The 17,583-nt window shown below is 43.1% G+C and overlaps 1 protein-coding gene across 3 annotated transcripts in view; it reads left to right on the forward strand.

Moving 5' to 3' along the window:
• LOC135391351 (hepatocyte growth factor-regulated tyrosine kinase substrate-like) overlaps positions 1–17,583 on the forward strand; it is a 30,948-nt gene that overhangs the window by 4,517 nt on the left and 8,848 nt on the right. For 2 of the 3 annotated variants that reach the window (XM_064621596.1, XM_064621597.1), the window contains exons 4-10: positions 3,846–3,938; positions 3,999–4,122; positions 9,395–9,516; positions 9,571–9,695; positions 9,776–9,790; positions 12,493–12,568; positions 12,619–12,762. In XM_064621596.1, coding sequence (XP_064477666.1) covers positions 3,846–3,938; positions 3,999–4,122; positions 9,395–9,516; positions 9,571–9,695; positions 9,776–9,790; positions 12,493–12,568; positions 12,619–12,762 — 699 coding nt within the window. The remainder of the gene's footprint in view (positions 1–3,845; positions 3,939–3,998; positions 4,123–9,394; positions 9,517–9,570; positions 9,696–9,775; positions 9,791–12,492; positions 12,569–12,618; positions 12,763–17,583) is intronic. The other variant, XM_064621598.1, reaches the window with a different exon arrangement.

Raw genomic sequence — 17,583 nt, forward strand, 5'->3', positions numbered from 1 at the left:
AGCATGCATGAGACTATGCTTTGTATTGAAGGGTATGCAAGTAAACAATTTAGACTCCTGTCAGGTAGGATAGAAGACCCGTTCTGAAAGCTGTAGCAAGAGAGTGCACGTGAAATATTAATAGCCCTTTATGAGGTTAAAGCAACGATAAGGAGAAAAACGACTGTATCTGTAGAGCACTTGTTTAGTATAAGGGATAATGTTAAAAAAAAAAAAATGGGACAGGCTATCGGACAGTAATTTTGAAAAGCAGTCGTTCCTGCATGCTAATGAAGTTTTTTGGTGATGTCATTTTCAACTTCACGCTCTTCATATTTCGTTGATAGCGAATTCCAACTGCGACGTCAAGCTATTTTGAATGTAACAGGTTACTTTAAGAGTATTTAATACTTTATCTTAAATACTTTTCAAGATTGAGTGTTTGGTACTCTACTCAGTTACTTCTTTGGTCTGGTACTCAGTAGCTTAGTTTAAATACTTTGTGTGAGCACCTCGTGCAAGCCTAGTGTGAATACACTGTTGCAGGACCAGAAGTGAAGATTTGGCTGCTTGGTGCATAACTGTGTTCACAGGGGCATGATGAAACTGACGACAACAAAACACGCTGTTAGTGCTTTCTCATTTCTCAAGGACAACGTTTTGTTGTCCTTCATTTCTTCATGCTTCTTCGAGCACTGTGTAAGCTACAGGTAAAAAGAAAAACGTTTTCAAAAAGTTGTCACATAGTATTTGGAAGACTGGTAATTGTGGGGGGAATTGAAACAGCATAAATGTAGCCATTAAAATCTGTGCAGGTTGGGTGATGCATCTAAAAAAACGTAACATTTTTGTTTTTTGTGCATCTTTTGTGTTCCCAGCAGTTTTGAGACTAATAAGTGGGTATACAAGAATGCAAAATTGAGAGAACATGGTGGAAAATTTGCTCGTAAAGTGTTTCTCATATACTGTGGGATTTGTGGATATCGAAGGATGGATAGCACTGACATAACATATGAGTAGGGTTTCTTGTTTTCCACTGTCATTTTTTGTGGAGTATTATGAGGTAGGGTGAAGATAGGTGAGAAAGAGAAGATATCCTGTCATCTCACGATGTGACAAGCCAAACCAAACCTGTAGCACTATAATTTGGTTCTGCGCTCATTTTTGCCACATTATGTGCAGCCTGAAAAATTGCCGGAACACTGCATATGAGAAATAATTACCTATTGCATCTCTCACAAGTGGATATACCGAGGGAAAGTAAAACTGTTAGGAACACTTTATTACAATTAACATGACCTACTTGATGTACTTGACTTCCACTACACAGAGTGAATAATTTGTGCCAGAGAAGCCCCCGAAAAAATTGTGGTTACCAGGCACTGCATAACAAAGTAAATACGACTACGCAAACTTTCGTCGTCATGCATTTCCTATGCGCTATACCGATGTAAACACTGCGATCTGCCACTATATACTAGTTGAGTGCAGCTTCCACCTAGGGGCGCTAGCGGCGTCGAAACCGAAACAAATTCATGTCGGCGAGCGCCTCTAGGCGGATGCTATACACAACAGTTGGCAGACCGCTGTGTATACGTCGGTATAGCGCATAGGAAGTGCATGAAGACGAAAGTTTGTGTTGTCGTATTTATTTCACAACACCGTGCTTGGTAACCACGATTTTTTTCGTACATTTCTCTGGCGTAAATCCTTTACTCCGAGGCAATGAAAGACTGCGCGCAAGTAGGTATCGCGCCATGCGCAAAAATGTGACTGACCTTTTAGAGTACCCACCCTGTACTTGTGTACCCTGTACTTGACGCAGCACAATTTTTCTTATTTATCTCAACCTTAATTGCCTTGAATGAGATAAAGCTCATAAAGTGCTTTGCTCATTGTGTCTTCTCACTCTGACATAAATAAAGACGAGTATGGTAACGATGGCGTCGGTGGAACACTTCACGTTTCTGAGGTCTTTTACGGGACAGGAAACAAAGCCCTTCCTGTTCCTGCATTTTAATGTCACATGTAATTAGATTTCAGAGAACTGTGAGCCAAAAAATAGAAAAATATAGAGTTACCCAACAGGAGTTGTATACACATCATGTACCTTTTATAGTGTTGCCTTCATTGCTGGTTGGACTTAAAGCGAATTGCAATCCCAAGTCAATACCACCATTATGATGGCCCAAAATACCATATTTGTGTGGGTTATTCTCGGGTAATGGGTGTGCTTAAATCTTTGTGATGCAGGACGTGTTCATTTGTGTCCTACTATGTTCACATACTTACCACATTGTAATGTACGGCTTTCTGACGTACAAAAGGGACGAAGGCATGCTTCATGCATAGGGTTGCGAAACATTTGCTGTGTGGCCTGGAGGTGTGATATGCTTGCACTTGAGTGAGAATTCTACTACTAATGCCCAGTGGGGGGGGGTTCTCCCCCTGACGTTGTTCACCATTAGCCCGGTGTCCGCCCATTACATCGAATGCTGTTTCGTCGAACGCCTTTTCATCGACGCCTGACCAAGAAAAGCCTATTACGTATTTCACATGTTAAGGAGACTGGCCAAAGTTAGGTCAGGAGAGTCTTTTACGTATTTCACATGTTGCCGCAAGAAAAAGCGGCGGCCACTGATTCGATGAAATGCCAGTTTTCGACGAAATGGTGTTCGATAAAACGGCGTTTGACGAAATGTCACGGAACCCATTCGACCATAAAACATCATCTCCTTCAACCAAAATAAATGTGTTACATAGTTATCAGACATTTCACCTCACCTAAAGCAGGCTCCATTTTTAGTGTCTCGCATTACGCCTTTAAATATGGCTTTTAGGCATTTTGCAAACTACAAGCTAAGAATATGTGATATAATTCTTGTACAGGAGCAGAACCATCAAGATGCAGAGTAATATGCAGTACAGTGCTAGGTGACAGTTTACGGAACAAGGAGCGTCATATGGAGTCCCTAGATTACTCTCATCCCATTAGCCATCGTTAAGGCCTCTAGGGACCATCTCTCTGAGTGGATGCACATGTTCACTTCTGTTCCCAGCTTAAGTGTCGAAAAGGGAGAAAATAATAGAGCCTCTATGTTCCGTTAGCCTTTGTCGAACACTGTACTTGTACATTCATAGGATACATTGTACCCTTGTACATTAAAGGGGCACTAAAATGCAAAAACAAGTTCATTCCAAATTACATTACGTGCTACGTTAATTTAGTACTTGTTATCATAATCCTAAACTTCAATTTCGTTACGAAGCTACGATCAATATTATGCCGAACTCTTTTGTGCTTCGGCGCTAGGCTGTGAACGACCCTTCAGCTCGTGCATCTGGGTTTTTAGTCCAAGATGCGCGTGCTTGGCCATGGCGCAGTCCTGGTGAAAAACGTAGTGCGCGTTGCTAAGCGGACCGGCGTCGCTGTCCGAAGGACGTGAAGATAAATGTTGGCGGTGAAACATTCGCAAAAACTGTTGTGGGCTACAGTTCAGAGAATCTCTATTAAAAAATGCAGTAGTGCGCATCATGCTGTGCACATATGGAACACTACGATCAGACCCATTCCAATCCACACACGCACGATAGGTATGCGCTCGCTTCACCTGTTGTCTCATTGGATGCCGCCAATATTGGCCTCCTGGGGATCCCATTCGTTGCCGCCAAAGACGGCTCTGTTTTCATTGCGTTTTTCTTCTAAACGGTAGCGCTAGGTGAACTAATTTTGTTTGAACTGTACTAATTGAAACACAGACTTTCATTTGAGAGCAAGTTGTTTTTGCATTTTAGTGCCCCTTTAAATCACGTGTACAAGGCATGAAGTACGCTCACTGTTACTAAGCAGCGTAATACTCCTGCAGGTTCTAGAATCGTGCGTGAAAAACTGTGGAGCCCCAGTTCACAATGAAATTGCTACTAAGCAGTTTATGGAAGAACTTCGTGATCTGGTGAAGGTATGTGTTGTAAGAGCCTGTACCATGCTTTGCGCTGGAAAGAGTCTCGTTCATTTGCAGGCAAATACCAACGAAGCAGTGCGAGACAAGGTTCTTGAGCTGTTACAGGCCTGGGCCCATGCCTTCCGTAACGACCCTAACTACCGTTCTGTGCAGGACACGCTCAACCTTATGAAAGTTGAAGGTACGGCGACAAACGGGAAACTGTTTTTTCGTTTGTACAGGAATATTTGTTATAGTGTTTGTTTTTGACACTTGTATTATGCCAAGTTTCTGTATTCCTGTATTGGGTTTTGTAAAAGCTGTGCAAAAAAAAGAAGAAAGACACAAAAATTAATGTCCACTGCGCATACCAGTAGGACGTAAATGGTTACATATATTTTTGCCCTTTATAATATAAGTCTGAAAAATTTCCCATGTCGGGGGTGCATCCTTTTGTGAGAAAAACGTTGCACGTGCATTTCATTCGCACTTCTTGTGTGCATTCATACATTTCTGTTTTGAGGTACCATAATTTCATGTGTATAAGCCGGGCTTTTAAGAATTGTGACAAAATTTCCAACTCTATCTCCCCCTGATAATCCACGGCTGGTGCGCAGGAATCATGTGACATGCTTGGGCTAATTACGAGGGATTTATGCTTTTATGTACCCAATTGCGTGACGTTGCCTCAGGTGTGCATTCATGTATTATCAGTCGTTTGAGTGAGCTCATTTGAGCCGTTGCCTCTGCAGCACTAGGACACTTCTTCATTTCGTTTCATTTATTTATTTCATAACGATTTATCACGGTACAGAGTCATAGGAACTGGGGCCGATAGCAGTGGCTAGTAACGGGTCCGCTAAAGACGTTTATCATTAGTATTGGCAACAGCCGCATTTCACGCTACAATCTGTCGAGAAAATCCCACGAGGGTACAAGTTCATACCTATAAAGTGTAATTGGCATAACGAGAATTTACATATAGTTATCGGATTCTCCGACAGAATAAAGTCCCATAAAGATTTTGTGAACAACTGGGCATTCCTTATTTTGAGCGGTACCTGGTTCCTTATGCACACTCCTAGATACTGTATAATTCTGGTATCATAGACATTTCTTGAAGCTGACAGGACAAACTTTTTGTCTCTTTGCAATTTGGTTACTCTGTGCAGTGGCTACAGGTTGGAAACAATAATTGGAGAATTTTATCTAATTATGTTACGCATTATTCGAGTCCATCGCTCAACGACTAAGTGCTCCAAAGTCTGCAGTGTATTGAAAATAACCTTGGATGCACTCTTAAAAATGAACTTCACCATATAGCACGCTCCTAGCCAACCCTAATCTCGAATGATATATAGTTATCTGCCCTGATTTGTTGAAAACGGGAGGCATACACCTTTTTGTGACACTTATGCTGTTCATAATTGTCACAAAAAAGGTGTACGCCTCCCGTTTTTCAGCAAATCAGGGCAGGTAACGATAGCATTCAAGATGATGGTTGGCAAAGAACATTCTGTGTGGTGAAGTTCATTTCTAAGTGTGTGGGGAACGTCAATTTGTACATCCTCTGAATATGTGGGTTACGTAGTAGTACCCCATGTCTCGAAACAGTAGGTAAAGTGACTCTGTATAAAGGAGAAATACAGGGTGTCCCAGCTAAGTGTATACAGATTTTTTTAAAATATATATAACACTTTTTCCAAGGTTAAATCAATTGCAATATAGCATATGCTAAAGGGCACTCCCTAGCAGGGCATTAGCAAAGTCCAAAGGCAATGTCTTAATTAACTTTCATTAATTAACTTGTTAATTATAAAAGCTACAAAGTTGTCCCAATGAGAACATCTGTTCCTTTCGGTCACCTGATATCGTAGCCGTTTCCAGAACAAAAATCCGTTCGATAGATCGCCCGCAAAAAATTTGTGAAGGAAAGCCATTTTTTTTTCTTTATTTTGTTCATTGCGCTTCTTAGAAGACGTGTCTTTCCTTCATCCCCAATGTGAGAGGGAGAAAGAGCACACTATCGCCTCTCGCGTCCTGGAAAAAGATTAAAAGGAAACAGAACATGCAACTCAAGATAAGGCCAGTTCCGATAGAGTCACCCGATACATTTGTTTTTGTTTTGTTTCCGCAAGTTAAAGCTCATCTTCGACGCATGAGGCGGCACTGTGCTCCTTCCCCCTCTCACATTGGGGATGAAGGAAAGACGCGTCTTCTAAGAAGCGTAATGAACAAAATAAAGAAAAAAATGGCTTTCCTTCACGAATTTTTTGCGGGCGATCTATCGAACGGATTTTTGTTCTGGAAACGGCTACGATATCAGGTGACCGAAAGGGGACAGATGTTTTCATTGGGACAACTTTGTAGCTTTTATAATTAACAAGTTAATTAATGAAAGTTAATTAAGACATTGCCTTTGGACTTTGCTAATGCCCTGCTAGGGAGTGCCCTTTAGCATATGCTATATTGCAATTGATTTAACCTTGGAAAAAGTGTTATATATATTTTTTAAAAATCTGTATACACTTAGCTGGGACACCCTGTATAGCAATAACTTTATTTCCAAGATGAGGAATGGGGAGTTTCATTGCCAGGGGCGATACTCTACCCCATCGCTGGTGGTTATGTGGGGAATGAAATAATGAGCCCCTTCACAATACGGATCGAACTCCTATTGTGTCCAAAAAATGTCAAAAGGGCTCTGAGGGCCGAGCGTTGGTGGGCTGGATTTGGCCAGGGACAAACAATTTTGATAGAGGTGAAATACACCAGTTTCATTACACGCATTGAAAAAGTATGTCTACACTTGACAAGTACATGGCAACCGTACACCAGTTTCCTTTGAAGCGATGCTGTGTGCGGCTTTCAACACGGTATGTTATCAAGTAGTATTATGCCCAGGTACCGAACCTGACTCGATTGAATTATGGGAGTATCACACAATGTCATGTGAAAGTTACTTGTGTCTGTCTGGGAACGCATCCGGGAACGTATGTATGATACCGATAGGATAATGTTCGTCACCGTTTCAGAGTCAACTTTGCCAAATTTCTCTTCTGAAAACAGCTTAAATATTAAGTAATCGAGTTTTAAAGGTCCGCATTCCATCTGCAGCCAACACGATGATGACGTAAGCCAGGCACACGAATAGGAGCGCAGCGCAGGCGATTGTCTCCGAGATCGTCTGCTTGGCGTTCGCATCGCACTATACTAAGTGAAAAGTCCTCGGTAAATACGCTGGCTTTCGCTTACCAGTGTGAGTGCAGACGTAACCATGTTACGTGAAACAAGGCGTTACGCTCCTGACTGTACGAACACGTTCGACACTAACCAGAAACAACGTTCCGCGAGCCGGTAACAGAGAAGACGCCGCTCCCTAGCATTCCGCCTCGCTTCCCCGCCCGGCCGCCTGTCTGTCGGTTGCCAAGGCTACCAAGGTCCCTCCGGCCGCTCCGTGATTGGTATTCTCCATGTCATAGGGCGCGCAGTGATTGGCCTCGTCCGTGTGACGTTTCCGGAGAGGGAACCCCGGAATGCATCGTCTGCTCTTGCGAAGTTTTATATCAAACTACACAGGAACAACGCTGCCAATTCGCGTCGGGTTTTCGGCGTTATTATCAGTGATGAACGCGGAGTAAAACGGCGCTACAGTTTCGGAATCGACTGAGATGGATGCGATAGTCCCTTTAAAGGAGCGAAATATAAGGAATATAGTTTTCATTGTACCTAATGTCAACTGATTGCGCAGCAGCCACCTTTCTAGTTTATGTAAATTTCTTTGCATATTGTCCGAGATATCCTTTAGTGTTGAATGAATTAATGTTGGATCCAACATGAATAAGCTCATGTCATCAGACTCAAGGTAATGAGTAAAGGACCTTAAGGCATTTGGGGGATCACTTACGTATAAAGAAAATAGTACAGTTCCTAACGTGGAGCCTTGCAGTACACCAGTCTTTATGTCCAAATATGTTATGATTTATTATTTATGATACAAATAATTAATGATCCCCACGTAGGAAGCCCATGTCGGAAGCTCCTGTCTTCATTTTCGAAACTGTCGTCTGTGCGGATAACGGAACCAGAGGCTGTGACGCATCACAGCCAAGACCTTACTCTCTCCACTAATGGGAGGGAATTAAGTACCAGCAGGTGCATGTGCATTAGAGTGATAACAGGCTTCCCTTTGGAAAGGGGATCAGGGAAAACTTTCTCGACAGATAGTCTGTAGATTACACATGTGAAATTCCGGTACCTTCGTTTACATGGGCTTATTCATTCAAACAAATGATGTGAGCACTGCAGTTTTGGTGCATTTGACTGGCTTCAAATGCATACATGTCATCAGTTGAAGTGCAGCATAGGAAGCTGAATTAGGCAACCGAAAATGGCATGAAGAAAGAAAACAGAGAATTCTTATGGGACAACAACAACAACAAAACAACAACTTTATTTTGGTGTTAATGAGTGAGCAATTTCATTGCCAAAGTGGGACATGACTGATTGTGACACTGCATAATTTTTTTTTTTTCTCTCGAGGCCTCATTTCTTTCAAAGTTTGCTGTCAACTGATGAGGTGAAGGCGGCATTCTGTTTAACTACACCTATGAAACTGCAGGAGCATTAGTGTACGATGGAATAAACAACACATATGTGTCTACTTTCTTGAAGAAAGATGGCATACATGGATAAATAAGTCCTTCGATCAAGTTAATTAAATGTTGAAACTGCGAGTGGACCCCGTATAATTTGACAAAAATGTATGACGTCTGTTACTGTGCTGTCCACCCATTACTGTGCCAACATGTTTCTTTATGTCAGGCGGGATGCCTTGCATCGAAACCTGCATTGTCAGGCCTTCGCTACAGTTAGTTACACATGCACAATGTCACATTTGCGCAGTTATTATATGACCACTAGAACAACATGCTATTATCTGGTTGGAAATGACGTATGTGGTGCACCCATTGTGTATTGTGCTCGAAAGAAAAAAAGCCTCTGTTGTCATATTTGTTTATTGGACTCGAGATAGTCTTTGAGGGTGGTACATGTCGAGGCTGGGGGGTAAAAAAAAATCACTTCGTATGTATGTGTATGTCTTCTTCTTTGTCCCATCTTTGCGCTTTTTTTCCCCCTGCCTCGAAGGTCTTGAAGTTTGAATACTTAACAGGTATCGATGATGCAGCTGACCTAACCAAGATCCAGCGAAAGGGTGATTACTATGCTTTCCAGTTCTATCATGTAGTTAAAGACGATGCACAGCCTCCAGGGACACATTTTGTAAAGGGTTTACCTATCATCATGCATACTATAGATGTACCACGTCCACGTGAACACAGACACACCGAAATAACAAAGGAACTTTTATTTAGTCGCGCCGCATTACACAATTGGTACGGGTCCGTATTTGCTACTGATCCATTTCCCCGTTGCAAACTGTTTGCTTCCAAGGCACTATTTTGGCTTTGCAGGGTACAAGTTCCCACCATTGAAGGAAAGTGACGCCATGTTTTCAGCCGACCAAGCACCCGACTGGGCAGATGGCGAGTGTTGTCACCGCTGCCGCGTTCAGTTCAGTCTGGTGCAAAGAAAGGTGGGTGTCTGCGTAACAGTGGTCAGAATTTGCAACTGGGGTTTCCTTTTGCAGCACCACTGCCGTAACTGCGGCCAGATCTTCTGTCAGAAATGCTCTTCCCAGGCTGCTCCCATTCCACGCTACGGTATTGAAAAGGAAGTTAGAGTCTGTGAAGCCTGCTTTGAGAAATTGAGCAGGTGTGTCAGAGCAAGTATTCAATTCTTTTGCCTCGTGGACTTAATGAAAACGTTTCCATTTAAATGCTCGTATTTTCCAGCCTCGCACTCTTAAGGTACGGTACGGTTCTGTCGGAACTTCTTGAAATTTGCCATTGGTTAACTGTCAGTGTTTAGAGTACTTTAACTAATTAAGAAATATTGTGTTGCAAAATTTTGCTCTAAAATGTTGGCATAAGTCTTAGAAATGCTTCAGAAGCTCCACAAAGTGCGTCAGTAAAGTTTCGGATATGAGAAAGTGCAGACGTCGTCCTGCGAGCTGATTTTCTTCCCTTCTTGCTCAGCCTCCTCGGCAGGTGACGGAACCCGCAGTGCATTTTCTGCGGCTATGATGGCCACGCCACTTGCAGAGGGCTGCTGAATGAGTCATGTCTCAAACATGGCTGAACTCACTGGATGAAGGATGATGTGCATACCAAAATGAGAGTCTCTGTACTTCAATTAGATGGCACTACAAGAAGCACGTGCAAGAAAATGCAGTGTGTGTCGGTTTTAATGTACGCGCGATAGAAGAATGCGACAGGGAACACTGACAGCATTCACTCGCAACAGACTTATTCAAGATGCATGTGAGAGACTGCCGTATTTGTGCGATTCTAACATACACTTTTTTGCTTAAAGGGGCACTAAAATGCAAAAACAGGTTCACTTCAAATTACTTTACACGCTACGTTAATTTCGTACTTCTTATCATAATTCAAAATTCAAGATTCTGTGACGGAGTTACAATTGAAATTATACCAGACTCGTTCTTGTTGTGTGTTTTCTTGTAAACGGTAGCGCTATGTGAACTAATTTTGCTTGCATTAGATTAACTGAAACACAAACTGTCATTTGAGAACAAATTGTTTTTGCATTTTAGTTCCCCTTTAAAATATGTGCTCAAAATCAAGTGCCAGCGCATGATCATGATTTTTAATTGTTACGTTTACGAGTTTCACAAGCACTTATTGCACGTGAGAGAGTGTGCACACGCGCTCAACAACGTTGGCTGCTGTATGCACCAGTGTGCTCTGGCAGCGGTGGGCATGCATCGCGCTGGAGTTGAGCACACTCTACTCTTGACGTTGAGGGACAGTGCTTAGATACGTTAGGTCTACGATGTGGTACACATCCAAGCGCAAGAAAGGTAACGCAGTGTGCCGTAGCAGACCGGTTGCGGCACCGCTCGACTGTGTGCCTTCCGACATAGCGGGTTTTTAGTCATGCCACAAAAGCGGTTTCACTACAAAGTTTCTGTTTTAAGCAAAAGGTGATTGTATGAGTGGAAAGAGCCTGCGCAGTAGAGTTAGAATGGGTTAGTTTTTGAATTTTCGGGAGCTAATGTATGGCTGCACGTTACATTCGAGGGCACGTTAGAATTGAGCAAATGCGGTACGTTTAGCATGGCAGGTACACAGCTACAAAAGTGATTTCTGCTGAGGAAAGCTTCACTGACCTTTGACATATATACAGTCAAACTCCTTTACAACGAAGCTCAGGGGACAGCAAAAAAAATTCGCAGTAAAGGTATTTTCGTTAAAAAGAATGTCCATTATTGGACCTATAGGCTCCAGCGGGACCGCAAAAAAAATTCGCTGTAGTGGTATTTTCGTTAAAAAGGTGTTCGCTATAAAGGAGTTTGACTGTAGTTGTGGGAGAGCTCATTGAGTGTGGTTTGCGACGATCACCTGCCTGTAGCAGGAAGAACATTGCACACTGTCTCATGTACTACTGTCCACAGCACAACTGGAACAAATACTGTACGTTTCTCATGCGTAGCGTGAACTATACAACAAAAAATAGTGAACAAATAACAATGGATAGTTACTTGTATGCACAAAGCTGGTGGAAAAACCTTGTAACATATGCTTTTCACTGAAGGTCACACATGCTTGTCGTATTGCCATCTGTCTGTACGCCGCTCATAGCCACAGTTGCGTTGCGGCGCTAACACGAAAAAACAAATTACCATCTAAAAGAAGCATGGAGACCCTTATCTTGGAGCTACGTATGCTTTCCCATCTTGTCGTGTGCAGTCAGCTACGTTTGAGACCTGACTCATTTGAGAACTCTTCAAGTGACATGGCGTCACGGAAAAACAGCGAGAGTTAGTCACTTGCTGAGGAGGAAGAGCGTTAAGCAAATACAACCTGTTTGTGCAAGTGCGGTACAAAATTCGAGTTTTTTTTAGTATGGTTCCAATTAATTTTCAATACAATACATTGGCACTGAGGAACGCTGTAAGACCCTTCAATTTTGTGACCCAATTTTTCACGAATTGGACAGATTGCGCATATTCGAGGCCACTAAATTTTGTGAAATCTAGATGTCAAAGTTCATGGATAGATTGCCTCACTTTGTGATACATGTTAGATTACCCTGCCTATATTGAATTAAAGCGACATTGCACATGTTTGTGCAGTAAAACCATTCAAATGCCCGCTAGCAACAGAGTGTCAAAATAAAGTTTCGCGATTGTATCAGTGTTCTTGAAGTGTCAGTTCTTGCTCCAAATTTTTGCATGCCACTAAAACTATCAAATTTTTAAACTCACAAAATTCGTAAAAATTGGGACGCACGGACAATAAGGTTTTTACAGTAGATACAATTGGCCTTTGCGAGGGTAGGTTGTGCTCCTTTTTGTCTTTTATGATATAACGCCAAGATATATAATGCAGATTCTTTCAGCAACATTTGTAGAGATTAACGGTTTTTCTTAAAAGTTACGTAATTGTCGAGGTTGAAGCTTTTTTTTCCTTTTGTTCCTTCAATGCAGTGTAACAAAATCACCAAGGTCTTCGCAGAAAAGCACAGAGGAGTCTTCACCAGTGCACCAAACAAACTCATCTGCGGTGAGCGAAGCCAATTTGTGTTACTGTAGGCTTACGTAACGTTGTCGCAGCCCCCAGGCAAGTCAGAGCAAGAGCTACAAGAAGAGGAGGAGCTACAGTTAGCACTCGCTCTGTCCAAGAGTGAAGCTGAGACGAAACAGCGTCCCGTTAGCTGGCAGCCACCATCGACTCAGAGCACTGTTAATGCTTCAAGCGTGAGTGAAACTGAGATTGCTTATCAGCGTATCCACTAGCATAGAAAACTGAACAACCCAACCAACTCGCAACTTTCATGTTGAAGGGTTCGTATAAGGTAGATGAAGAGCCTGGCATTGAGTGTAATACCCCTGTCAGACGGGCACATATATGGCCTTAACGGTCACGGCCGTAAATGCTTACTGTCATTGAATCCTTGCCAGATGGTCAGCAATAAGGCCTTTGCGACAAAACTGAGGTAGAAGGGCAATGGCTTTCCCGCAAGACAGTCTACGGCGTTCCATCGAAACTGCCCAAGCCTCGATAGCAAGCACGCCATAAACAGGATTTAGCACATTTAATTCAATTCGAAATAAAATACTTTTTACCCGACGTAATATTGTTATCTTTCTTTTTTCGTGTTTTTCTGGCGTTTTTGCACTTTGCTTCGGTTTTTATCTCATCTGTACAAGTGTTACGTTTGTAGTTACACCCTCGAACAACTGCACGCGGCATCGCACCATGTCGTCTGCATCCAAAAAGTCAGACGCCACTCAAAAAAATATCCAAAGCACTTAAAAGCAAATATAGTTTGCTGTTGTATTTGGAAAGTACCAACAAAACGTTGTTTTTGTGTACTTTCAGTAAGAAAAAGCGTGATTTCGCTACATTACATTCAACGTTCACAGACTTGTTTATCAACGTAGACATCATCGACAAAATGTCTTCACGGATACCGTCTGGCAGCTCGCCAGAGCTTAGGGCCATATGTAACTTACGGCAATTCCTTAATGCCGTAACTTTAAGGGCCGTATATGTGCCTGTCTGACAGAAGTATAACTTGTTCTAAAGTTACTGTTCGATGCCTGGTCTTTAAGACGGAAGTAGATCGCATGTTAGTTACTTGCTGTAGCTACTTGCTATGGCACACCTGACACTGCTTCAAATTCGTATCTGGCTATGTCCATGAAGAAATTCCTTGCATCCCGGCGCCGACATTCATCATGTCGGCGCCGAGCGCTGCGGACGTGCTCTGTGGCTCCTGTTCGGCCCGTTTTTACCCGCGACAGCAATATCTAGATTGTTCTGGATTGTGTGGTGGTCGTTTCCACTTGAAGTGTATCAATGTTGGACCGACGGAGTATGAATTCTTTATGGCAAATGGCCTGAGCTCGTACAAATGCCACTCTTGCTCTAGACAGCGTACGGTATCTACGGGGGGCGTTACCCAGAATACCGACATCGAGACTCATGTGAATTCAAGGACGAAGGATGGTCTTTGTTCTGGAGCAGTCGTGGTTGACAACGAAATTTTGCTGTCGCTACTTTCCAAGGTTGAAGTGCTCATAACGGAGGTTCGACTGGTGCGCAACGAAAACTGTGCCCTGAAATTCTAAGTGTCTCAACTCCGGGAAGTGCTTTCTTGTCAACTTTCTGGAGGGCCTGCACCCAGACTACCTGTCGGTGGTATTGCTCCTACGTATGCTTCAGTGGCGGCAGCTTCTACGACAGCTTCTACGACACAGAGGGGTGTCACACCTACTACGTTCGTGTCCACGACGAAGGGGAGTCTGAATACTCAAACGGTCGACCAGGTGGGTCCAGTTCTCTTGGCTTCCGGGGATACCGTGGATGAAGGATTTATTCCTGTCGGAAGGCGTACGGGTCGGAAACGGCCTGAACTTGGTAGGGGCACTGCTGCGCCTCGCGGTATTGCTGTGGTACAGAGGCCCGTTCGTCCTAAAGCGTTTTTTGTGTCCAGATTAGCACCGAACACAACTCCCGAAGATCTTGCTAACGAACTGTCACCGAGTTTGTGTGGTGCTGTCCCTGTGATTACTAAATTGCAGCCCAAGCACCAGTCTTACGCATCATTTCATGTGGCTGTCCCTGCGGACTTGTTCGACGCCCTTAACAGGCCTGATGTCTGGCCGAGGGACTGTATCTTTAGGCAGTTTTTTGGGCAGCTGCCAACTACTACTACTACTACTGCTACAACCACTATTGCTGATGGTACTGATGGCAGTAGAAGCAACTGTATCTACAACGCAAATGATGCCCTGGTCAAGGACGCACATGGAGAAGCAAAGAAGCTATAACGCCTATTATCAAAATGCACGTGGCTTACGTACGAAAGCCAACGAATTCTACACCGAGGTTGTCGCATCTTGCTACGACGGCATTTGCATCTCCGAAACGTGGTTACACGAAAGCATTCTTGACAGTGAATATTTTCCAGACGACTATTCCGTTTTCCGTCGTGATAGGGACCCGAAGAGCAGTGGCCGTAGGTATGGTGGAGGAGTGCTCATCGCTTCAATTTCACGGCTACGTGCCCTGAGACGCCGAGATTTGGAAGTATACCCGGAGTCAGTTAGGATCGAAGTACCCTGTGTGAGAGGACATAACATGCTAATAGGCACTTTCTACTTTGCACCTGATACTGACGTGAATAGGTTTCTTACCTATATGGATGACTTGGAAGAAGCATTAGCTGATGGCCATTACCGCATTCTGTTATTCGGAGATTTTAACCTTCCTGGGGTTAATTGGAGCACCCTAAGGACGGATAATGCTGATAGTGGTACGAGACGTAAATATATAAGATTAACAGAATTCATGTGTTTCTTCGAACTGGAACAGATAAATTATGCTACAAATGTCGCCGGTAATACATTGGACTTGCTACTGTGCAATGTGCCTACTAGTGTCGAAGTGGCGAATGAGCCCCTTGTTCCTGTCGACGTGTACCATCCTCCCCTGTCTGTGTCTTTTCATCTCCCTGTGTGGAATCACCAAAATGTCCCTGGCAAGCGCTACAATTACAAGAGCGGTAACTATCTTGCCCTCTACCGACATCTTAGTGTCCACGATTGGTCCCAAGTACTCAACGCAACAAGTGTTGACGATGCGGTCAATTTGTTGACATTGACCGTGCAAGACGCAATGTTGAGATTCATACCGACAAGTGAACATCGCCGATCGACGAGGTACCCTGCTTGGTTCTCCAAAGACTTAAAGTATTATCTACGTAAAAAGTTACATTTTTACCGTCTGTTTAGGGCCAAGCGAGATGTTTTCTCGTATCGGAATTACAGCGTGTGTCTGGCATTTGTGAAAAGCTTATACGCTCGTGACAAGAATGTACATATTAGATTGGTGGAAGGCTCCTTGAATAGGGAACCTAAGCGTTTTTGGTCCTTTGTTAAGGCCCACACATCAACCCACAAAAATGTCAACGCTCTAAAGTGTGGCAGTACCTTGTGTACTGACCCGGTTTCTGTTTCCAATCTGTTTGCTGATCACTTTGCCGCTTCCTTCATCAAAGAAAGATCTGGAGCCTGCTCTGGAAATTGTGATATCGTCGTATCTGATAGCATGTCGCGCAGCGATATTGTTGTTGACGAGGTACTAGTGGCGCTAAAAAAATTGAAATCTAAGATTACTTGTGGTATTGATGGCATACCTAGCTTTCTTGTGAAGGGTTGTGCCGATATCCTTGGTCCAGTTCTGTTGCATATATTTAACCTGTCACTTAGAACAGGTGTGTTTCCTGCTGTCTGGAAGCAGTCCGTCATTGTACCAGTGCTTAAAAGTGGTGACCCTACTGTTGTCAACAATTACTGGCCTATCTCATTATTATGTAACTTTTCAAAAGTTTTTGAGATTGTCATGCACGAACGATTTTATGCGTACTTTAGTAGAAGAATAGTGGAAACGCAGCATGGTTTTATACGTGGAAGGTCTGTGGACACAAATCTGTGTTCATTTTTAAATTATTGCTCACCTGCAGTTGTCAATGGTGGTCAGGTCGACGTTTTGTACTGCGATATGTCAAAAGCCTTTGACCGCGTGTCTCATGTGCGTCTCCTTCAGAAATTATCTCGCACTGGAGTTACAGACGGCTATTGCAAATGGATAAATGATTATTTAACGAATCGCGCTAATTTTGTTCGCTTAGGCAATTGTTTGTCATCTGAATACAAGTCACTTTCCGGGGTTCCGCAGGGCTCTAATCTCGGCCCTTTATTCTTCTTAATATTTGTGAATGATTTGTCCTTGGTCGTTCAACACTCGCAGGTGCTACAGTATGCTGACGATGTTAAACTGTATCGGGTTATTTCCACAGTGGACGACTGTGAGCTACTCCAACGGGATGTTGATTCAGTAAATAACTGGTGTGAAAATAATTTTTTGTTACTTAACCCTGCAAAGACGAAGGTGTTGACGATAAGCAAAAAGAGAAAGCCCACGCATTTTTCTTATGTTGTCGAAAACATTGATATCGAGCGTGTGCCCTCTGTTCGTGACCTTGGCGTCATAGTGGACAGCGCCCTTTCCTTCGGTCCACACGTGAACACCATTGTGAACAATGCTGTCAGGTCTCTGGGTACTATAACGCGATTTACTCGTGGCTTCACTGACCCTCGGTGCTTGTTAGTGCTGTATATGAGCCATGTCAGGAGCAGACTCGAACATTGCAGTATTGTTTGGAACCGTTTGACTAAAACGCAGTCAGACCAAATTGAACGTGTACAACGTAAGCTGGTCACTACTGTTTATGACAGATATATTGGTAGGAGGTTATACTATGACTATGATCGCATTCTTGATTATATAGGACTTCCGTTATTGTCGTGTCGAAGACGATGTATTGATTTGCGATTTTTGGAAAAACTAATTAACGGTGAAATCGACTGTCCCATGTTGTTATCATCCGTTAATTTTCTGTGTACAACAAGGACAAGGGCACGAAATTTGTTCTACATTAGTCATTCAAACGTTGCTTCTCCTTTGTCTCGGTTATTGAAAGTGTATAATGACTATGGTTCTGATCGTGC

The sequence above is a fragment of the Ornithodoros turicata genome, chromosome 4 (assembly GCF_037126465.1).
Source record: "Ornithodoros turicata isolate Travis chromosome 4, ASM3712646v1, whole genome shotgun sequence".
Taxonomy (NCBI): Eukaryota; Metazoa; Arthropoda; class Arachnida; order Ixodida; family Argasidae; genus Ornithodoros; species Ornithodoros turicata.